Below are 24,914 nucleotides of genomic sequence, written 5' to 3'. Positions count from 1 at the left end.
GTTTGGTGTCAGCAGCACGCTCTCTACTAAACCTTTCAACACGACGTTTTACACAAATACTGACAACTTAAACGCTGGTAAGTACAGCATATGTATACTAACAAGGAAACATGGGTCTGGCAGTCAGTCTAATCCTGATTTTTCTCCCTCAATGTGTTGAACAATTGATCTGAACTAGCCCTGAAACATGAATGAAGACTCACCTCAAGACAAACTCACCTCAACTGAAAAAGGAATACTCACCTCGGGGGTAGGAACAGTCACCCCGGGGGGTGGGTAAACTCACCTCAGGACCTGAGAAAACTCACCTCGGAACACTCACCCCGGGGGTAGGAACACTCACCCCGGGGGTAGGAAAACTCACCCAGAAAAACTCAATGGTGTAATGTACAGTGAGTTTTTGTTTTGTGGGTGGGTTTAACCTTTCCCCTCTACACCAAGTCTGTATGTTGAAAAAAGGCACATCTACCGGCTTGTGAGCTTTCCTTTTTCACAGAATGCTTTCATAATGAGACACGTTTAATCCATACTGGATTAAATTCTGTCTTTGAAGGTATAGAATTACCAAATTATGTTGTTCAATGATATATTTGTGTTTAAAATACACACACACACACACACACACACACACACACACACACACACACACACACACACACACACACACACACACACAAAGAGTAAGGCATCAAAATGTACCAAAAGTAATATTTCTAAAAACTAAAGTTCTCAAACAATGCATGTGTGCAATGCAATGTTCTATGCTGTTATCATTTATACCAGCAAAGTAGTAGGTAACTAAATATCCTAGGTAAAAATAGGGAAAAGTGTTTAATGCATGTTTTACAATAGTGAAATGTATATCTAATAGTAACTAAAGTTCAATAATGCTTACTATAGTGAAATGTATATCTAATAGTAACTGAAGTTCAATAATGCTTACAATAGTGAAATGTATATCTAATAGTAACTAAAGTAACTAAAGTTCAATAATGCTTACCAAAAGCTTTTCTCACAAATGTGTTCACACAGAAAACAAAACATTATACCTGTGTTTTACCTTCACTGGAGTTTTTCTTCATTTTTCTTTGTTAAGTAAGTATTTGTTTGCATTATACACATTGGAATGTTCACTTTTCTGATGAAATCTACCTTGTATTTAAAGCACTTTAATTAGCTAAATGTAATTTAACAACATACATTGACATTGGAATGTTCATTTCTCTGGGTTCCTACCTTTGTTTGTTTGTTTGTTTGTTTGTTTGATGGGGGCACAGGAGTGAAGGGGAGGAGGGGGGTTGACCACTTAACACTAATATCCCATTCCACTTAATGATTCATTGTTTGATATCTAATAGGTGGATGGGGCAAGGTGTGGAGCTGGAGACACATAGCAAATGACCATGCTATTTGCTATTTGCATTCCTTGTTCACTTTTCTGATGAAATCTACCTTTCATTCATTCTGTGAAAATGGAAAGCTCACATTATGAAAGCATTCTGTGAAAATGGAAAGCTCACAAGCCGGTAGATCTACCTTTTTACCTTTTCTGATGAAATCTACCTTGTATTTAAAGCACTATTTAAAGCACTTTATTAATTCTATACCTTCAAAGAAAGAATTTAATCCAGATATGGATTAATCCAGATATGGATTAAACATCATTATGAAAGCATTCTGTGAAAATGGAAAGCTCACATTATGAAAGCATTCTGTGAAAATGGAAAGCTCACAAGCCGGTAGATCTACCTTTTTTTAAACATTGGGGTGAGTATTCCTACCTCTGAGGTGAGTCTTCCGAGGTGAGTTTTCTCAGGTCATGGGGTGAGTGTTCCTACCCCCCGAAAATCTTGGGGGTGAGTATTCCTACCTCTGAGGTGAGTCTTCCGGGGTGAGTATTCCTACCTCTGAGGTGAGTTGGTTTTGAGGTGAGTCTTCTTGATACCGAAACATGACTGTCATATCATGACAGTCATGGAACCACTTGTTCCTGGTTTTTGAGCATTGTACATCTACAACCCGTACATCTACATAAACGTTCAGATTTAAAATATAAAGTAATGACCTCAAAGCCACGGATGTATCAAGTTAAAGTGCCTGGGTCTAAGTACCCGTATCTTCCGTATTGTTCAATAAAAAGCATTTTAATCCGATTGGTGGCCATTTGTTCCGAATTTTCTCCATATGCTTTCAACTACGCCCCTATCGGTTGGGAGGTGTATTGCACTCAGATCCACTATTATTAAAATGGAAAATGGCCGCTGATCTGATTAAAATGCTTTTTATTGAACAATACGGACGATACGAGTAGTTAGACCCAGGCGTTTTAACTTGTAACATCCGTGGCCTTGGGGTAAGCACTTTATATTTGAAATCTGAACGTTTATGTACATGTACTGATTGTAAATGTAAGATTTACAAAAAACAGGAACAAGTAGCGCCATTACGCTTGTGACAGATGAGCGTCACGTGAACCATGGGCTAGATCTGACTGAACTAAAGTTGCACATGGACTTTGACCATTGGACACATACATGGTGTGTGTGTGTGTGTGTGTGTGTGTGTGTGTGTGTGTGTGTGTGTGTGTGTGTGTGTGTGTGTGTGTGTGTGTGTGTGTGTGTGTGTGTGTGTGTGTGTGTGTGTGTGTGTGTGTGTGTGTGTGTGTGAGATCCAGTCATATAGGAACACCTAACTGTGTTGAAAATGTCAATATTAATAATCAATGTGTACCCTAATGAGAAATGTATATGACAACAGAAGAAAAACCTGATCAATGCGCACATTAGAAGTGAATTGATAGGCTAATATCTGCAATATGGCCAATTGAATGACATACCCTCATATTTACGGGGCCAGAGCTCTGCTCTGGAACCGTATTGTTATTGGCAGTATTCTGTCACTTCTTCTTCTGCCACTTTTCGCAGTTCTGGCTGAACCGTGCAGTCGCTTTTTACGAAACTCGGCCATATGGTAGATGGTCATGAAAAACGATCAAAAAATAATTCTCACAATCTTTCGTCAAAAGGTGGCGCTATAGCACTCAATTGAAAATGCCAACTTTGAACAGGTACAACTCATGCCCTGTTTGACCTAGAGCCATGAAACTTGGATACACATATGCGTCTCCTCATGCTGAACAACTTTCACCCTCTGACTTTTGACCTCTGACCTTTAGATCTCCCACCATTTTGAATTATATGAAAAACAGTCATTGGCTCCTAACTTCTGCATTTTTTCACTTATGGAAAATCCGTTGGAAATTTTTGTAGGCAGAGGTCCAAAGTTCAAGTGTGAAACGTTTCGTGCAGATTGCTCAAAAATCCCAGGAGGAGATAGATTTTAACTATTACAGTTTTATGAACATTATTCATCTGTGCCTAAAACATACATGCAGACTCACATTTCTTTGAAACTTTGCAGAAATGTACAGGGTCATTCCAAATATCACTGAAACCAATCTTACTCCAATTGGCCAAAAGGGGGCGCTATAGCAATTTTTTGAAAAGGCAGACTTTAAACAGGCATAAGTCATGCCTCGTTTGGCCGAAAGTCGTGAAACTTGCTTACACATGTGCCTTGACTCATGAGGAACACACGTATCGATTTGACCATTAAGCTCCGCCCTTAGATTTTCCGCAATTTTGAGCAGTTTGAAAAATACTTGTTTTTGCCAGTTCTGGCTTAACCGTGCATACGCTTTTTACGAAACTCGGCCATATGGTAGATGCTCATGGAAAACTACCAAGAAATAATTCTCACACTCATTCGTCAAAGAGTGGCGCTATAGCACTCAATTGAAAGTGCCAACTTTGAACAGGTACAACTCATGCCCTGTTTGACCTACAACCATGAAACTTCGATACACACATGCGTCTCTTCATGCCCGACAACTTTCGTGGTCTGACTTTTGACCTCTGACCTTTAGATCGCCCACCATTTTGAATTATATGAAAAACAGCCATTGGCTCATAACTTCTGCATTTTTTCACTTATGGAAAATCCGTTGGAAATTTTTGTAGGCAGAGGTCCAAAGTTCAAGTGTTAAACGTTTCGTGCAGATTGCTCAAAAATCCCAGGAGGAGATAGATTTTAACTATTACAGTTTTATGAAAATTATTCATCTGTGCCTAAAACATACATGCAGACTCACATTTCTTTGAAACTTTGCAGAAATGTACAGGGTCATTCCAAATATCACTGAAACCAATCTTACTCCAATTGGCCAAAAGGGGGCGCTATAGCAATTTTTTGAAAAGGCAGACTTTAAACAGGCATAAGTCATGCCTCGTTTGGCCGAAAGTCGTGAAACTTGCTTACACATGTGCCTTGACTCATGAGGAACACATCTATCGCTTTGACCAGTAAGCTCCGCCCGTAGATTGTCCGCAATTTTGAGCAGTTTGAAAAACACTTAAACCCAGGATTTTTCAGCTATTTGCGTGAAACTGTATCATCTGTGTAATCTCCTTTTTCATAGTTCCTTGTCTGTTGGTCCAATGGCGTCTCCCTTAAATGAGTGCCTCACAATCTCAAGGTCGCCAGTTCAAGCCTCACTTGATGCAGACTTAATTTAAGTTGAATTGCAAACAACATGACTGTATCAATGAATACATGTGCAAATGGTAAAGATAACCTGAAATGCTTATTTGAGAGTACGATTTCTCAATGTATGACATACTTCATTCTGAAAATAGCCGATCTACAATCTCAAAACTTTTCAGATAGCAACGTGTTTCTGAGCTTGTAGATCGGCTGCTTTCACTGTTTTCGGTATCGAGGAGACATACAATTTCTCTATTGGTAAATGGTTTGTGAACGAGTGATCTTAGTGTTGGCTTGGTTCATGACAGAAGGCAAGAGTTTATGATCTTCAACAGACAACATCAGCCTGGACAAAGCTATAGCACTATAGGTAGTGTTGCAGCCTATTAGCCTATCATGGGGCGGCCATAGCTGGGTGGTTAGTGAGCACGCCTAGGGAACCAGAGGCCCTGGTTGCCCCAGGTTCGATTCCAGGCCATCCCAGCATATGCGTCGATGAAATGAAATTTGTCCCTGAGCAAGACTCTTAACCCCTAATTGCTCACAGGTTCTCTTTGGAAACAAGACCACAAGGACTTTCATGAACGACCTGTTAAAAGGAATTATCTTTATCCTAGTCCGAAGGTTGAGAGTTCGATTCCTGTTAATGGCAATAGGTTGAGATGTCCAATCTATCCATTCTGTTTCCATCTCTCTCTCTCTCATCAATCTATTCCGTTTCCATGTCTCTCTTCAATCTATTCCGTTTCCATGGCTCTCTCTCTCTCTCTCTCTCTCTCTCTCTCTCTCTCTCTCTCTCTCTCCAGTTTCCATCTCTCTCTCTCTCTCTCTCTCTCTCTCTCTCTCTCTCTCTCTCCAGTTTCCATGTCTGTCTGTCTCTCTCTCACTGGCCCCGTATTATCGCTGCTTGCAGCTATATTCCATGTTATATTTACATTGGAATTATTTTATGACTTAGAAATTCGACTGATATTATAGGCTATGAGGGTGAACAAGAAACACAGCTGCAGGTGTGATCAGTATAGATGTCCTCTGGAGATGTCTCAGTCTCAGTGATGGATGGAAGAGGGACAGACAGTCAGGACTTGACATTTGACCCATAAGCCCCAGCGGTGGCCTACCATGCGTTTTTAAGGCTACTTTCACCATATGATATTATGTTATATTAATTGTATCAATAAAAACAATTACATATTGCTGCTCCTTATAATTGTTTTGGCTGCTCCTAATTTTCCTCTGCTGCTCCTGCATTTTTTAAATGGGAGCCTGATATACTGTGAACACAGCACATAGTCTGCAAATACTTTGAGTGCTCACATCCCTGGGTATGGTCTAGTTATTCATTAACAGAGAATAACAGTTATATGAAAGACATGATCTTACTCTATTTTAATATTCTATTGCCCAGTCCAATCTTTGGTAAAAAAAAAACATAATAATTTTGTGTCAACAACATCAAAGTCTCCACCAGACCGGATGGCTGAAGAACTGTGTGTATATGACAGCAGCTAATCTCAGGGACCGTGTGATACTTGACACGCACACACTCCCAGTAAGGAAGAACCTCTGCTCCAAATTAGGGCAACTTTGCATGCATAGGCCACATCCATTTCAGTCTGACAAGACTTTAAGCGTTTTCTTCAAAACACTTTTTTTTTTTACTACTCCTACATATTTTCTCGAATAGTCACGCAAATCAGTAAACATAATCTCTGTGGTCGTGATCACGAGGTATCTGTCGGATATTTCAGATTATTTCCCCATTGGGTACAATTGGCTTTCAAAGTTTGCGGGAGGGACCTGTTTTGGGCAAAATGCCAAGGAATTTCAGAGGGAAAAAAAAATATTGTATGACCTTCTATTCAAGAACAATATGCCAAAACGCAAAGCACCATGAGACTGATTTAAAAAGAAAATGGGGTGTTGGTTCTTCCTTTGCTTACTGGGAGTGTGTGTGTAAAGTTTCACGACATTCAGACGCTGCGTTCATCATTGGGCATTTTGTGCCAAATGGGCTCCTCCCCCAAAACAGAAGTCAATTGAAATGGAATCTGAAAGATTCTGATACACCGCTAGAATCACTATCCATGAGCTCATCACGATTCCTTTTTCATGTTGGTTTTTAGGATTAGTATTATAGTATGAATAATAGATATATTATTATATCTAGAAGATAGAAGATATATATATAGAAGATATATGATGTTCACAGACAGACACATGTAGATAGATTAGATGAAATAAAACAAAGATTTATCATTTATTTGTTTCTATACTGCTGTTCTATCAGCTGCTGTGGATGGCCTTTTGCGAGCGAGTATTGTAACTTTAGGACTACTGCTGATGAACTCTGCTGATGAAACCCTGATTTTCAACGGTTTTATTTACCGTACAAACGCATCTTGCCCTTTTCCAACGCTTACTTGCATTCTCAAATGCTCTTGGCTGTGTGAAACAGCTGTTCTGTTGCAGTCATTATGGGGGGACCCCTTGCTTTTTCACCCGTGTTAGGTTAAACAGCAACGTCGAGTGACTTTCAACATTGTTGTTGCAAACTTTGCTAATAATTGTAGTTTGCCTTGTGTCCGTTTTGGAATATCCAAACCAGTTCCTTAGACCGATGTCGAATTATTTAGGGAACTCCTATGTATGTATGTCTGTCTGTCTGTCTGTCTGTCTAAAAGGGGGAAGGACCGGCGGAAGCATGCGTGAGCAAAAGTAACAGATCTACAAGCTAACAACGCGTGAAGTCGCGCCGCGTTGTTAGCTTGTAGCTCTGTTATTTTTGGCGAATTACACCGCCGTACTACAGAAGTATAAATTAAGGTATAGATCTGCAACTCATAGAATGTGCGCTCGCTGTATTGCGATCTATACAATCTCTCTGAAAAGGCAGATTGTGGAGATATTGGAATTGTTCATGGTTTATAATCATCCTATCGCACACCACTACCTGGATCACATGACTCAAGAGATAATGTGTACAAATTTGCATGGGTTTTGTACAGAATCTGTGGGGGTACAGTAGTTGCAAAATATTTGTTTTGAAGAAAACAATGTATAAGGCGGAAATGGGAAGGACCAGTACGTTGATCGGTCCAGCGGTGCCAGAGATTAGCTGCTCAAAGAAACACAGACAGACAAATGGACAGGGGTAAAAACATATTCTCCGACTCGTAGAGATAACTGCGTGAGAAGTAGCACTCAAAATCAAATTTGTTTCACTTTTATTCTCAGTGTGAAGAAATGGCGTCTGCCAGCTGTCTCCTGTCTGATGAGCAGTTCCTGTGTTCTATCTGTCTGGATGTGTTCACTGATCCAATCACCACTCCATGTGGACACAACTACTGCAACACCTGCATCACACATTACTGGGACACTAAGGATGTGTGTCAGTGTCCACTATGTAACAAAACCTTCTATACAAGACCAGAATTCTCTGTTAATAAAGTCCTCTCTGAGATGGTTGATCAGTTCAGGAAGTCAAAGCAGCTGAGACAAACTTCCAGCACAAACCAAGAACCTGCTGAACCAGAGGAAGTCTCCTGTGACGTCTGTACTGAGACCAAACTCCGAGCCCTGAAGTCCTGCTTGGTGTGTCTGACCTCCTACTGTGAGACTCACCTGGAGCCTCATCAGAGACTCACAGGGTTAAAACGACACAAACTAATCGACCCTGTAAAGAACCTGGAAGACATTTTGTGTAAGAAACATGACAGACCTCTGGAGCTGTTCTGTAAGACTGACCGCATGTGTGTTTGTCAGTTCTGCACCGAGTCAGACCACAAGTTACACCAAATTGTATCTCTGGAAGAGGCATATAAAGGAAAGAAGGCTGAGCTGGGAAAGACAGAGGCTGAAGTTCAGCAGAGGATCCAGGAGAGACACCAGAAGATTCAGGAGGTCCAACACTCAGTAGAGATCAGTAAGAAAGTTGCAGACAGAGAGATAGCAGACAGTGTGCAGGCCTTCACTTCTCTGATCAGCTGCATTGAGAGAAGCCAGGCTGAGCTCCTTGATGTGATTGAAGAGAAGCAGAAAACAACAGAGAAACAGGCTGAAGGCTTCATCAAGGAGCTGCAACAGGAAATCTCTGAGTTAAAGAAGAGAAGCTCTGAGCTGAAGCAGCTCTCACACACTGAAGACCACCTCCACCTCCTCCAGAACTTCACATCCATCAACACCCCTCCACTCACCAAGGACTGGACAAAGGTCAATGTCCATCAGTCTTCATATGTGGGGACTGTGAGGACAGCTGTGGCTCAGCTGGAGAAGACACTCAGTCAAGAGATGAAGAATAACCTGCGTGATGCTGAGCTGAGGAGGATCCAGCAATATGCAGTGGATGTAACTCTGGACCCTGATACAGCACATCCCTGGCTCATCCTGTCAGAGGATGAAACACAAGTGAGTCATGGAAACATAAAGAAGAATCTCCCAGACAACAAAGAGAGATTCTCTTCATGTGCCTGTGTCTTAGGAAAACAAAGCTTCTCCTCAGGAAGGGTTTACTATGAGGTTCAGGTTAAAGGGAAGACTGACTGGGGTTTAGGAGTGGCCAGAGAGTCCATCATCAGGAAGGGACAGATCACACCGACCCCGAACAATGGTTACTGGTCTATAGTGTTGAAGAATGGAAAAGAGTACAAGGCTCTGGCTGGCCCTCCTGTCCTCCTCCCTGTCAGAGAGGAGGTCCAGAAAGTGGGAGTGTTTGTGGATTATGAGGAGGGTCTAGTCTCCTTTTATGATGTGGAGACCAGAGTTCATCTCTACTCTTTCACTGGCTGCACCTTCACTGAGAAACTCTATCCACTCTTCTGTCCATATCCTAATGATAATGGTGGAAACTCTGCTCCTCTGATCATCTCTCCTGTCAATCACACAGATTAGATTAAACCAATCCTCAGCAAAGGAAAGGTTAGTTTTCATTTAAAGCATGTGTATGGATTTCATACAGGTCAGTCAACTGTCATTGCAAATCAATCCATTGAATTGTTGTCCTTATCACATGTATTACAATATATCTATCTATTTTGTGTACAGTAGTTATTTACGATGTTATCAGAACAAACTAAATCAGCTATTGTACATGATGTTCATATGACTCTGTACTCCTTGAATTGTTTTCTCAAAGCAGACATTAACCACTTGGGGAACATTCACCAAAAATAGCAGATCTACAAGCTCACAACGGTAGATTAGTTATTTTCTGTGAAGAGCTTTGGTGTAGAGGGAAACAAGAGCACACCAAGTGCAGTGCCAACTCAGGTCTATTTTAAGTATAGAGGGTATAAGTTGTTAAGACTTGTGATTTGGGGATTTTGGGGTACAGTATGTTGAATGTATATATTGTAGTGTTCATCTTATGTGGACATGTCTGGGATTTGCTAGTGAGGAAGAGTTTGATGTTTGACTTTGAAACAATGACACATACAATATTGTTATTTGGTGGATTTACAATAAATGTTCAGTGTGCAGACAATTGTTTCTGTCTTTCATCTGTTCTTCTGTCCAGCACCTGGTATTTTATTGTTTGGATGTGCAGTACATGTTTTAGTTATTATTTATTTATTATATCGTCACTGTCGGGCAGAAACCTTGTATCTCTTGTTTGTTTGTTTGTTCATAAATGAATGCCCTACTTCATCACACAAGGGTGTCCACACTAAAGTAGTGAAAATAGCAGATCTACAAACACACAATGCCTCACAATGCACGGCAATATTGATATTGTATCAATAAATAGTACATTTTGTTTGTAAACTCTGCCATCATGCATCCCATCAGCCGGAGGGACATGAACATTGTGATTGGCTAGTCAGTAGTATAGATCCCATAAACCAGATGGACAGGCAGTTTTTGTGAGCACAACATAAGTGGGGTCCTAAAATACATATCGTCACTGTCAGGTAGAAACCGTGTATGTCCAAAAGTGTTACTTTTCAGGAGATGGGGAAAAAAGAACCTGTGTTCCAATGTAGATATTATATAGTCACAAGTTATTGTTCAATTCTTTTCATTGGTGCAATATTTGTAAAACACAGACGCACTTATGCACTCTCAATTTACATTTTGTTTTCCCAAATAAAGAAAAAAGCTGATCTACAAGCTCACAATGCGTTGTGATGCCATGTGTTATGAGCTTAGTGGCTTTTTTCGCTACTTTTGTGCTACACTATTGTACAACAAAGTAGGACATTAATATACATTTTGGGTTCCGTGACTAGGGTTGGGATCCTTGTTTTAACCATTCCGGTTCTTTAACGATTCCCTCTTAATGGTCTGATTCCTAAATGGATCCCTTTAAAGATTCCTATATTAAAAAGAATAATTTTGGCCTTCATTAACATTTTTAGTAAACACAAATGTAATCATACATACGGTATTGTATTGCATACATTATTGTAGTGGTTCTCAAACTGAGGTCCAGGGACCCTATGGGTTAAGTCAAGATGTGTAACTGAGAGTGTACAAATGGAACCAAATTAATGTACCCTTGAAATGTAAAAGTTTGTGAACCACTGGTATTGTAATTGTATAGCAGACGTGAAGTCCACATACCAGCTCTGACAGTGTGATGAAACTGGTTCCAGAAACGGTTCCAAATGTGATGAAAGCGATTCTGATTCCACTATGTTGGATTTGGTTCCTCTGGTTCCTTATCTCAACCCTTCTATCCGTGACATGAGAATGTGAGAGAACCACTGCTCTACAAAACATTCAATCATTTAATACAACATTTGAGATACTGAGAACGTATAGACAGATGAGCACAGCAACATTATTTATTATTCATCAACAGAGAGTAAAAGTTACATTAAATTGCATAACACGATGGTCCTCCATTTTCATATTCTTTGAATTTCCCCTGTCCAATATTTGGTATTAATGGCAGGTTTCCATGAAGTAAAAACGTTTTACAGCTGACTTTTTAACACCAAACACGCTTCAATGTTTTTCAGGCCAATTACTCCAGGTTTTCTTCAGCATATGAACTATGACACTGATTTAATTCAGCACTTGGAATTGTAGGAGTTCAGGTATTCCATTTTATTTGACAAGGTTTCACAGATAAATATTGTGAAAATAGCCAATCTACATGCTCACAACCCAGTATGAGGAGCTGCTGTGAGCATATAGATGGGCTATTTTCACACTTTTTGCCTCTTTCTTAGGTAATATTTGGCCAGTGTTTGACCATTTGTATAGTGTGTTGATTACTTTTGATGCAGTAACTTTAGGTCTTATTTATGTATTTTCATTTTAGAGGTATTAAAAAAGGTCTTAAACGTCCTTAAATGTGCAGATGTTGCACATGAAGCAAATACAACCCTGAGGGTCCCTCGACCCACTATGAGAACCACTGTAGTATACATATAGGCTAGCTCTTTGTGTGTTTCTGGTAATATTATTATCAGGTCAGTATGTCCACAGATTATTTTTTTTTACTAAAATGTCCATCACAAGCCAGCATGGTGCTGACCACTGTCCCTGTGTATTAGTACTTGGAATTTCTTTGTAACACTTGGGTTTTAAACCATCTGCCTCACACTGCGACAGACGATGGCCTTCATTGACCACCAGGGGTCCTGAGAGGTGTATCCTTAGCCCCCTTTATTTCATAATAAACGTTATTGTCACATCACAGTTTACAGTTGTAAAAAGTGGGTGGAAATTCATTACTAAACATGTCAAGAGACAGAATATCTACACTTCTACTCACATACATCACAGGCAAAAAAAAAACAAGGCAAATTGAACTTTTTACTCCACTGCAATCATTTGACAGCTTTAGTCACTTTACAGATTTAGATTATTAATACAAAACATGCATTAACCACTTAAGCCATATTTTACACTAGGCTATTTGAACATCTACAAGCTCGCAACATCAATTCATGATGCGTTGTGTGAGCTTGTAGAACAAGTATATTTTGATGCCAATACTTTTGTACTTTGTACATACAGGTCTTTTACTTGTAACAGTAGTAGGCCTACAGTAAGTCTTTTCAAATTGAGGTATTATTGCTCATTTTAGGCCTACTTCTACACTCAGTAAACTGGAACTGAGTTGAGTCTGTACTTTGACCTCTTTTTTCCATCTACACTAAACCTGTGTGTTCAATGATACTAATTAAGGCTCTGTTCCATTTAGTGTGGCATAGTGGTTGTCTTATTTTCAAGGACCCCCTTAACTCTGAGACTGAGAGTGTACAAATGGAACCAAATGGACCCTTACACTCAGAGTTACAAACCCACCATAAGGGGCCATTTGGGAACCAAAATGGAGTGGTTCTAGTGAACCAACATGCACAATATCAGCACCCTGGCCAGAATGGGACAGAGCCTTCATTAGTATCATTGGTAACACCTGTGAAGGAAGTAAGAAGAGGCCCAATGTCTTTCCAATATGGCTGCTGTGCATAGAGCCTATTGTGAGCTTGTAGATCGGCTATTGTAGGATAATGTTCCCCCCAGAATGTAGATGCTGGGGTTCAAGTGGTTAAGTGTTCTTCCACCAGGGTAGTAAAGGGTTAACAGCCAAATCACAAGGAGGAGTTCCTCATGCAGTGACCGTCCGAAACCTAGTGAAACGAAAGTAAACACTGCCAGGGTTTGGTGTCAGCAACACGCTCTCTACTAAACCTTTCAACACGACGTTTTACACACTGACAACTTAAACACTGGTAAGTACAGCATATGATTTATACTAACAAGGAAACGTCGGTCTGGTAGTCAGTCTAATCCTGATTTGTCTCCCTCAATGTGTTGAACAATTGATCTGAACTAGCCCTGAAACATGACTGTCATGGCGCTGCTTATTCCTGGTTTTTGAACATTTTACATCTACAACCCGTACATCTACATAAACGTTCAGATTTCAAATATAAAGTGCTTATCTCAAAGCCACGGATGTATCAAGTTAAAACGCCTGGGTCTAAGTACCCGTATCTTCTGTATTGTTCAATAAAAAGCATTTTAATCCGATTGGTGGCCATTCTTTCCAAATTTTCTCCATATGCTTTCAACCACGCGCCCCTATCGGTTGGGAGGTGTATTGCACTCAGATCCACTATTATTAAAATAGAAAATGGCCGCTGATCAGATTAAAATGCTTTTTATTGATCAATACGGACGATACGGGTACTTAGACCATGGCGTTTTAACTTGTAACATCCGTGGCCTTGGGGTAAGCACTTTATATTTGAAATCTGAACGTTTATGTACATGTACTGATTGTAAATGTAAGATTTACAAAAAACAGGAACAAGTAGCGCCATTACGCTTGTGACAGATGAGCGTCACGTGAACCATGGCTAGATAGATCTGAACTAAAGTTGCACATGGACTTTGACCATTGGCAGTGCCAATGGTCAAAGTACACACATACTTCATGTGCCAATTTGGCACATTGTGTGTGTGTGTGTGTGTGTGTGTGTGTGTGTGTGTGTGTGTGTGTGTGTGTGTGTGTGTGTGTGTGTGTGTGTGTGTGTGTGTGTGTGTGTGTGTGTGTGTGTGTGTGTGTGTGTGTGCGCGCGCGCGGGCGGTAGAGATTCAGTCATATAGGAACACCTAACTGTTATGATTTGGCAAATACGATTTGAAAATGTCAATATTAATAATCAATGTGTACCCTAATGAGAAATGTATATGACAAAAGAAGAAAAACCTGATCAATGTGCACATTAGAAGTGAATTGATAGGCTAATATCTGCAATATGGCCAATTGAATGACATACCCTCATATTCCATGTTATATTTACATTGGAATTATTTTATGACTTAGAAATTCGACTGATATTATAGGCTATGAGGGTGAACAAGAAACACAGCTGCAGGTGTGATCAGTATAGATGTCCTCTGGAGATGTCTCAGTCTCAGTGATGGATGGAAGAGGGACAGACAGTCAGGACTTGACATTTGACCCATAAGCCCCAGCGGTGGTCTACCATGCGTTTTGAAGGCTACTTTCACCATATGATATTATGTTATATTAATTGTATCTATAAAAACAATTACATATTGCTGCTCCTTATAATTGTTTTGGCTGCTCCTAAATTTCTTCTGCTGCTCCTGCATTTTTTAAATGGGAGCACCAGTGCTACCAAGTAAAAAAGTTCATTTTGATGCCTGATATACTGTGAACACAGCACATAGTCTGCAAATACTTTGAGTGCTCACATCCCTGGGTATGGTCTAGTTATTCATTAACAGAGAATAACAGTTATATGAAAGACATGATCTTACTCTATTTTAATATTCTATTGCCCAGTCCAATCTTTGGTAAAAAAAAACATAATCATTTTGTGTCAACAACATCAAAGTCTCCACCAGACCGGATGGCTGAAGAACTGTGTGTATATGACAGCAGCTAATCTCAGGGACCGTGTGATACTTGACACGCACACACTCCCAGTAAGGAAGAACCTCTGCTCCAAATTAGGGCAACTTTGCATGCATAGGCCCAGGGGCGTCAATTGGGTATGGCAGGCTATTGCAGCTGCCATACCCTGGCTCCAGGGGAGAAAAAAAAAAAGAAGTACTTTTTTGATAATAAATCGGGAAAATCAGGCAAGAATAAGAATTAAATAACATAACTCTAACCTAACCCGAATCCTAACCCTAAAACCGAAATAAAGTAACCAAAAACTGGGAAAAAACGAACCCAACCCGCCCAGAACCGCACAAAAATTTCGCGCGCGCGCGCGCGGGGATGACCTCATGCACGCGCGCTGCGCGCGCGTGCATGAGGTCGCGTGCATGTTGCCATACCCTAGCTTTTGCTGAACTGACGCCACTGCATAGGCCACATCCATTTCAGTCTGACAAGACTTTTAGCGTTTTCTTCAAAACACTTTTTTTTTTTTTTTTTTACTACTCCTACATATTTTCTCGAATAGTCACGCAAATCAGTAAACATAATCTCTGTGGTCGTGATCACGAGGTATCTGTCAGATATTTCAGATTATTTCCCCATTGGGTATATTTGGCTTTCAAAGTTTGCGGGAGGGACCTGTTTGGGCAAAATGCCAAGGAATTTCAGAGGGAAAAAATATATTGTATGACCTTCTATTCAAGAATAATATGCCAAAACGCAAAGCACCATGAGACTGATTTAAAGTGAAAATAGAAGTAAATTGAAATGGAATCTGAAAGATTCTGATACACCGCTAGAATCACTATCCATGATCTCATCACGATTCCTTTTTCATGTTGGTGAATAATAATAAGATATATGATGTTCACAGACAGACACATGTAGATAGATTAGATAAAATAAAACAAATATTTATCATTTATTTGTTTCTATACTGCTGTTCTATCAGCTGCTGTGGATGGCCTTTTGCAAGCGAGTATTGTAACTTTAGGACTACTGCTGATGAACTATTTTGAGCAGACTCATGAAACCCTGATTTTCAACGGTTTTATTTACTATACAAACGCATCTTGCCTTTTTCCAACGCTTACTTGCATTCTCAAATGCTGTTAGGCTGTGTGCAACAGCTGTTCTGTTGCAGTCATTATGGGGGGACCCCTTGCTTTTTCTTTTTTTGCAACTTATTGTTTTTATTGTTATCATCAAGAGAGACAACACAATTATGCATAGACAGCAACAACAAAAGAATAAGAAAAGTGAAGCAAAACAAAAGACATACAGTTAATAAAATAAAATAAAAATCAGGAGTAAAAGAGAAATATACAAACATCAAAGAACAGAAGAATGTACAATATGTATCCTCACACTTACACTGTAACACAGTATATAAATATCCACACACATACCGCACATTCATGCTATCAAAATACACATAATACAAATCTCTTTATAAAAATTAAAAAAATAAAATAAAATTAATCTTATCGTAACTCAATGCGTGCAAAAGGCGTCCACTTTTTGGTAAATTGCTCGTTTTGTAGCCTCACCAAATAAGTGATTCTTTCACCCCTTGCTTTTTCACCCGTGTTAGGTTAAACAGCAACGTCGAGTAACTTTCAACATTGTTGTTGCAAACTTTGCTAATAATTGTAGTTTGCCTCGTGTCCGTTTTGGAATATCCAAACCAGTTCCTTAGACTGATGTCGAATTATTTAGGCAACTCCTATGTCTGTCTGTCTATCTCTCCAGTGCTTGCTACTGCGCTGCAAAGAGCAGCTTGCTAAAAGGGGGAGGGACCGGCGGAAGCATGCATGAGCAAAAGTAACAGATCTACAAGCTAACAACGCGTCAAGTCGTGACGCGTTGTTAGCTTGTAGATCTGTTCTTTTTGGCGAATTACACCGCCGTACTACAGAAGTATAAATTAAGGTATAGAACTGCAACTCATAGAATGTGCGCTCGCTGTATTGCAATCTATACGATCTCTCTGAAAAGGCAGATTGTGGAGATATTGGAATTGTTCATGGTTTATAATCATCATATCGCACACCACTACCTGGATCACATGACTCAAGAGATAATGTGTACAAATTTGCATGGGTTTTGTACAGAATCTGTGGGGGTACTTGCAAAATATTTGTTTTGAAGAAAACAATGTATAAGGCGGAAATGGGAAGGACCAGTACGTTGATCGGTCCAGCGGTGCCAGAGATTAGCTGCTCAAAGAAACAGACAAACAGACAGACAAATGCACAGGGGTAAAAACATACTGTAATCTCCGACCTGGCAGAGATAACTATATAGGTGTGAGAAGTAGCACCCAAAATAAAATTGGTTTCACTTTTATTCTCAGTGTGAAGAAATGGCGTCTGCCAGCTGTCTCCTGTCTGATGAGCAGTTCCTGTGTTCTATCTGTCTGGATGTGTTCACTGATCCAATCAGCACTACATGTGGACACAACTACTGCAACACCTGCATCACACATTACTGGGACACTAAGGATGTGTGTCAGTGTCCACTATGTAACAAAACCTTCTATACGAGACCAGAATTCTCTGTTAATAAAGTCCTCTCTGAGATGGTTGATCAGTTCAGGAAGTCAAAGCAGCTGAGACAAACCAACACAAACCAAGAACCTGCTGAACCAGATGAAGTCTCCTGTGACGTCTGCACTGAGACCAAACTCAAAGCCCTGAAGTCCTGCTTGGTGTGTCTGACCTCCTACTGTGAGACTCACCTGGAGCCTCATCAGAGACGCACAGGGTTAAAACGACACAAACTAATCGACCCTGTGAAGAACCTGGAAGACTTGATGTGTAAGAAACATGACAGACCTCTGGAGCTGTTCTGTAAGACTGACCTCATGTGTGTTTGTCAGTTCTGCACTGAGTCAGACCACAAGTTACACCAAATTGTATCTCTGGAAGAGGCATATGAAGAAAAGAAGGCTGAGCTGGGAAAGACAGAGGCTGAAGTTCAGCAGATGATCCAGGAGAGACATGAGAAGATCCAGGAGGTCCAACACTCAGTAGAGCTCAGTAAGAAAGATGCAGACAGAGAGATAGCAGACAGTGTGCAGATCTTCACTTCTCTAATCAGCTGTATTGAGAGAAGCCAGGTTGAGCTCATTGATGTGATTGAAGAGAAGCAGAAAACAATAGAGCAACAGGGTGAAGGCTTCATCAAGGAGCTGCAACAGGAAATCTCTGAGTTAAAGAAGAGAAGCTCTGAGCTGAAGCAGCTCTCACACACTGAAGATCACCTCCACCTCCTTCAGAACTACACATCCATCAACACCCCTCCACCCATCAAGGACTGGACAAAGGTCAATGTCCATCAGTCTTTATATGTGGGGACTGTGAGGACAGCTGTGGCTCAACTGGAGAAGACACTCAGTCAAGTGATGGAGAGGCTGCGTGATGATGAGCTGAGGAGGATCCAGCGATATGCAGTGGATGTAAATCTGGACCCTGATACAGCACATCTCTGGCTCATCCTGTCAGAGGATGGAAAACAAGTGAGTTGTGGAAACATAAAGAATAATCTCCCAGACAACCCAGAGAGATTCTCATATATTGTCAGTGTCTTAGGAAAACAAAGATTCTCCTCAGGAAGGTTTTACTATGAGGTTCAGGTTAAAGGGAAGACTGACTGGGATGTAGGAGTGGTCAGAGAGTCCATCAACAGGAAGGGAAAAATCTCACTGAGCCCCAACGATGGTTACTGGTCTATATGGTTGAGGAATGGAAATGAGTACAAGGCTCTTGCTGGGCCTTCTGTCCTCCTCCCTGTAAGAGAGGAGGTCCAGAAAGTGGGAGTGTTTGTGGATTATGAGGAGGGTCTGGTCTCCTTTTATGATGTGGAGACCAGAGTTCATCTCTACTCTTTCACTGGCTGCACCTTCACTGAGAAACTCTATCCATACTTCAGTCCAGATCTTAATAACAATGGTAAAAACTCTGCTCCTCTGATCATCTCTCCTGTCAATCACACAGGTTAGACTAACCTTTTCATTTAAAGCTGAGGAATTAGTTTTCATTTAACGTGTATGTAGGCTATGGAGGGATATACACATGTTTATGTCAGTCAACTGTCATTTACAATTGCTGGTATTGTTTTTACCATTGAGCTAATAGAGCCTGCCTGCATTGCTCAGGGGATAAATTGAATCTTGACCACCAGGTCAAAATTTGTGTCAGAGTGAGTGAGACATGACCTTTGACACAATCTAAATGTGTCAATAGAAGAGCAGGGAGACAAAATACAACCGCCCCAATTGTATAAATGATATTGTATTAACATACTCTACCATAGAATTACACTTTATTCATTAAAAAAAGTTACCGGTACATAGTGCCACTTTAAGTATTTAGCTTAAAATATATTCTTGTGTGTGATACTGTAGAATTGTGTAAGTTTCTTGAAACAAGGACTTGATGAAAGCATTGAATGTGAGAATATCACGTTTTATCAGACCATTGAATGGGCGTGTAGGCGATATACTGACCTACCCCCGATTTTTTTACAGACCATTCATTGGGCGTAATCACGAGCTACTGACCTACTCAGAGGTGGAGCAGTCCCCACAACATGATTTACGATTCTGTGCCTATATCGGTACATAACTCGCTGAGTAGGCTCAAGCGAGCGTCACAACCTTTGGGACGGCAACTCACTCGATTTAGCTCGCTCGGTGGTCCCTCGCGTGGTTCCAGTTCGCTTGAGACTGCGTGCCTCCGTCATGGTCCGAAACCAAAACCAAAACCGAAACTGAACTTTTTAAGTCATCTCCATCGGTAGGTCAGTATGTCTCGATAACACCCAATGAATGGTCTAATAAATCGTGGGTAGGTCAGTATGTCGCCTACTTTGCCCATTCAATGGTCTGATAAAAGGTGATAATGTCCCATTATGGGCTGGATTAAATGATTTATTTTACGGCATTCAGGATCAAGTCAAACTCAACATTTTTGTTGGAATGGAATGAAACATAATTTTATTGTCAGTCTTACTGATACTAATTAGATTGATTATGTTATGTTATTGTCTCTTATGTACAGAAGGTATCTATGATGTTATCAATCATAGAAGAGATTTGATTTGATTCTTTAAAATAAATCAGCTATTGTACATAATGTTCATATGACTGTACACTCCTTGAATTGTTTTCTCAATGCAGTCTTTAACCACTTGAACCCTAGCATCCCTATTCTGGGGAAACCGGAAATAGCAGATCTACAAGCTCACAACGCATCACAATGCGACACGTTGTGAGTTGTAGATCTGCTATTTTTGGTGAAGGGATTTTGTGTAGAGGGAAAAAAAAGAGTGCACCAAGTTTTAGGGTATATATTGTTATAAGACTTTTGATTCAGGGGTTCTGGGGTACAGTATGTTGTCACACATGGAATTATGCTGTCATCTTTTGTATTTTGGGATTTGCTTGTGAGGAAGAGTTTGATGTTTGAAAGAATGACAATACAATATTGTTTGGTTGTTTTTACAATAAATGTTCATGGGGAGATTATCTGTGTGCAGACTGTATTTCTATCTTTCACCTGTTCTTCTGTCCAGCACCTGGTATTTTATTATTTGGTTGTGCAGTAGTTTTATTTTATATGTATTTATTATTGTCACTGTTGGGCAGAAAATGTGAATGTTTTTTCGTAAATTAATGACCTTCATAATACAAGAGTTTCACACAAAAGTTGTGAAAATAGCTGATCTACAAGCTCACAGTGCCTAGCGGTGCAAGGCGTTGTGAGGTTGTAGATCTGCTATTGTCACTATTTTGACATACAAGATCTCTACCCGACCGTGACAATATTTATGTTATATTATTTTGATGTACAGTAGATTTTTTTGGAAACTCTGCCATTGTGTATCTCGTCAACAGGAGGGACAGGAGCATTGTGATTGGCTAGTCAGTAGTATAGATCCCATAAGCCAGATGGACAGGCAGTTTTTGTGAGCACAAAATCCCAGTCCTAATACATATCGTCACTGTCGGGTAGAAACCTCATACGTCCAAAAGGGTTACTTTTCAGGAGATGGAAAAAAAGCCTGTGTTCCAATGTAGTTATTATTTAGTCACAAGCTGTGGTTAATACTTTTCATCGGTTAAATATTTATAAAACACAGACACACTTAACCACTCTCAACGTATTTTTTTCCCTCCCAAATAAAGAAAAAAGCTGATCTACAAGCTCACAATACGTTGTGATGTGATGCGTTATGAGCTTAGTGACTTGTTCCGCTACTTTTGTGCGACACTCTTGTACAACAAAGTAGAACATTCATATAGTAAATTGTGGGTTCCGTGACCAGGGTTTGGATCCTTCATTTTAACCATTCCGGTTCTTTGACGATTCCCTCTTAACGGTCTGTTTCCTAAACGGATCCCTTTAACGATTCATATATTAAAAGTTATATTTTGTTCTTCAATAACATTTTTTATAAACACATAATTCAATCATACATATAGTATACTGTATTGCATACATATTATTGTAGTGGTTCTCAAAGTGAGGTCCAGGGACCCTCTGGGTTAGGGTTAGGTAGTAACTGAGAGTGTCCAAATGGACCCGTTCCATTTGTACACTCAGAGTTATGGTGGTCCTTAAATACATGTTTGTTAACCACTGGTATTTTAATATAGCAGACGTGGAGTCCACATACCAGCTCTCACAGTATGATAAAACTGGTTCCAGAAACGGTTCCAAATGTGATGGAACCGATTCTGATTCCATGATGTTTGAGTCTTCCGGTTCCTCTGGTTCCTTATCTCAACCCTATCTGTGGCATGAAAATGTGAGAGAACCACTGCTCTACAAAACTGTCAATTTAATACAACGTTTGCAGATAGACACAGCACAGCAGATAAGTCTTATTCATCAACAGAGAATAAAAGTTACATTAAATTGCATAACATGATGGTCCTCCATTTTCATATGCCTTCAATTTCCCCAGTCCAATCTTTGGTAATAATGACAGGTTGAGGTTTCCATGAAGTTCAAAGCGTTTAGCCTTGGGACCCAAGAGACATGTGGTGTCTCCCCAGGATCCAAACTTACAAAACTTCACTCACATCCCATACAAATCAGTTTGGGAACCTCTGCTGTACAGTATGAGGCCTGCCAAGTTTTGACAAAATCTTGGAATGGGATTTGATCACTTTAACATGGTCTGTCTGTGGGCACCACCGCACGCCAAAGACAGTTATTTATATTAACTTTTGTTCTAGAATTAAAGATACATGACCATTTACAGCAATTTCTTCTTCTCAATCATAAAATGTTCTATCATCGAGCTGGTGGCCAGCAACCTCAGTATAACCATGTGGACAGTATGGAGTCAGTGAGAGAGTGAGATTATTATTATTATATTTTATAAAGGTTTCCTTTTTTGTTTTTTCTGCCTTTATTGATAGTTTAGTAGTTTGACATGACATTGGGAGAGAGGGATGGGGAGTGACACGCAGCAAAGGGCGTCGGGATCGCGTTTCTATTAAATAGTTTTGCATTCATTATTATGACAGTAAAGGAAGTTCTGGGGCCTTGGACAGAAACTATTCGAGAGTGAACGTATTTCAGTTCAGTTGTGAATGTACAAGTTGATTTCTTCTCTTCTCTGTGATACTTTATGTTTGTCCACCAATGCAGCAGAAACCTCACCCAGGTGTTTTACATTTGACTTGGAAGACTATAAAAGGCCAGGAGAGACATTTATTTGGACTTCTAGGGGAGAGTATGGGACAGACCTCATTAACTTAGTAGACAAAACCATATACATTTACTCTTGTTCTGTCCTCAACAAATGTAGCTGGGGATCCCCTGGAACCCCCTCGTTTGTTTGGTAAAAGGTTAAAGCTCAATTTTGTGATAGTAATCATTGTTATAGAGAGTTTGTTCAGTAACAGGGGTCTCCCTGTCTCTCCAGCTCTTTTCTGTTTAATAAAGAGCTGGAGAGACGGAGACTCTATCAACAAAGTCACACAATATCAGTGGTTCTCAAACATTTTTGCTCGAGACCCAAAAGAGACATTTTATGTCTCGCCGGGACCCAAACTAGTGAAAATAGCCAATCTGCTATTTTCACTACTTTTTAAACGCTTTTTTTATTCATAGAATTTCTTATTAACGTAGGAATGTCCTAAGTTAAAGGATATTCGCGACCCATAAAAATGTATCCGTGACCCAACAATGGCTTCCCACCCATTGTTTGGGAAACACTGCTCTATAATAATCCTTTCATTTGACCCCTGACCTCAATGAATGGCCTCTGACTTGTGTGGGCTAGCAGAGGTCACGTGTGACATCACCAATTCCTCAGGACCAATCAGAGACCTTGTTACACAGAGACACCCCCTATTATTTACTGTGACTGGCCAGTTTATTGCAATGCCTAATGCGTGCGCACAGACAGACAGACAGACAGACAGACAGACAGAGACACAAACACACAAACACACGTGCGCGCACACACATTCTTGCAGGCACAAACGCACTCACACACTTGTGCACATGCACAAATGTTGGCACAAGCATACACACACACCACACTCACTTGCGTGCTTGTAGATCGGCTATTTTCGAATAGACAAAAGGATAAAATCTGGCTTAATCGTGTAATGCACGTTTTGTAATAATCATCTAAATCTACAAAGTAACGTGTTACTAAATCCTTCAAATTATTATAGTGGACTAAAAAGTACAATGTTTGCCTCTGAAATGTAGTGGAGTAGACAATTCATAATCAAGTAAAGTAAAAGCACCTCTTAAGTACAGTACTTGGGTAAATGTACTTTCCACCACTGAGCATGTGGGCAGTGAAATAACATACACAGTGATATGGGAGGGCAGTACAGTTTTTATCCTAAATGAGTTGGTGTATACTGCCACCTATTGACGTTATGGTGAAATGCTAATATAATCATACAGGTGAATATTCAATGAACCAACAGTTCTAAATTGGCACTTTGCTGGCTAACCGGAAGACTCACCCAAGTTTTTTTTCGTGGCCAGCCGTTCTTGCATTCTTGTATTTGTTTTACTGAGGATAAGGTTAGGAATAAGGTTAGGTTTTGGCACTGTTTTACTGAGGTTACGTTTAGGAATACCAGGTGAATACCACCGGATTTGCCCCGGGTGGACTGTGTTTTGGGCCGAGCGTTTTGGTATTCCTTTGCTGGCCTTCACCTTATTCAGTTATAAATGACAACCTTGAATGACAACCATGAAACCTTAAAAGTTGAACCTTTACTAGTTATATTTTATAATTATTGTCAGGATGAACCAAAGTAGCCTATGATCAAATACTGAAAACAAAATGAATTGCATGTAAACTTAGGTAAGCTACTCAGGTACTGTAGCCTACATCCCATTGGCTGGAGGGACAGTCACATTGTGATTGTAGGCAACAATAATGTGTTTTTTCTTTCTTTTTTTTCCCGACCAGGTGTCTTCAATGTTTTTCAGGCCAATGACTTCTTAGCTGAGAGAGAGATGAAGCAGGGACCCTCACTAAAAAATGTGCCCCCCCCTCCCGACAAACCCATTTTTAATAAAGATATTTATGGAATAAATAAATACAATACACATAAATTCTCTTTTTTCAAATTGAGGTATTATTGCTCATTTTAGGCCTACTTCTACACTCAGTAAACTGGAACTGAGTTGAGTCTGTACTTTGACCTCTTTTTTCCATCTACACTAAACCTCTTCACCAATAATTGCCGATCTACAAGCTCACTCACAACAAATAGGCTCTATGCACAGCAGCCATATTGGGAATGAATTGGGCCCCTTCCTTAGTTCCTTCACAGGTGTTACCATGATACTAATTAAGGCTCTGTTCCATTTATTGTGGCATAGTGGTTGTCTTATTTTCAAGGACCCACAGTTACACACCCACCATAAGGGGCTATCTGGGAACCAAAATGGAGTGTTTCTAAACTTTCTAGTGAACCAACATGCACGATATCAGCACCCTGACC

The 24,914-nt window shown here is 40.1% G+C and overlaps 1 protein-coding gene across 1 annotated transcript; it reads left to right on the top strand.

Annotated features, from left to right (window-relative positions):
- On the top strand, window positions 1–18,920 carry LOC311038007 (uncharacterized protein; the record flags this gene model as incomplete). Its single annotated transcript, XM_084047303.1, has 3 exons — window positions 1–77; window positions 7,780–9,420; window positions 17,274–18,920. Exons 2-3 carry the CDS (start codon window positions 7,789–7,791, stop codon window positions 18,918–18,920), a joined length of 3,279 nt encoding a protein of 1,092 aa, XP_083903429.1. The 5' UTR covers window positions 1–77; window positions 7,780–7,788.
- Window positions 18,921–24,914: the final 5,994 nt, after the last annotated feature.

This window comes from Gymnoscopelus microlampas, assembly GCF_963454915.1.
Source record: "Gymnoscopelus microlampas genome assembly, chromosome: 21".
Classification (NCBI taxonomy): Eukaryota; Metazoa; Chordata; class Actinopteri; order Myctophiformes; family Myctophidae; genus Gymnoscopelus; species Gymnoscopelus microlampas.
Note: the sequence above shows the minus strand (reverse complement) of the source record. Positions and strands in the feature narration are given on the sequence as shown.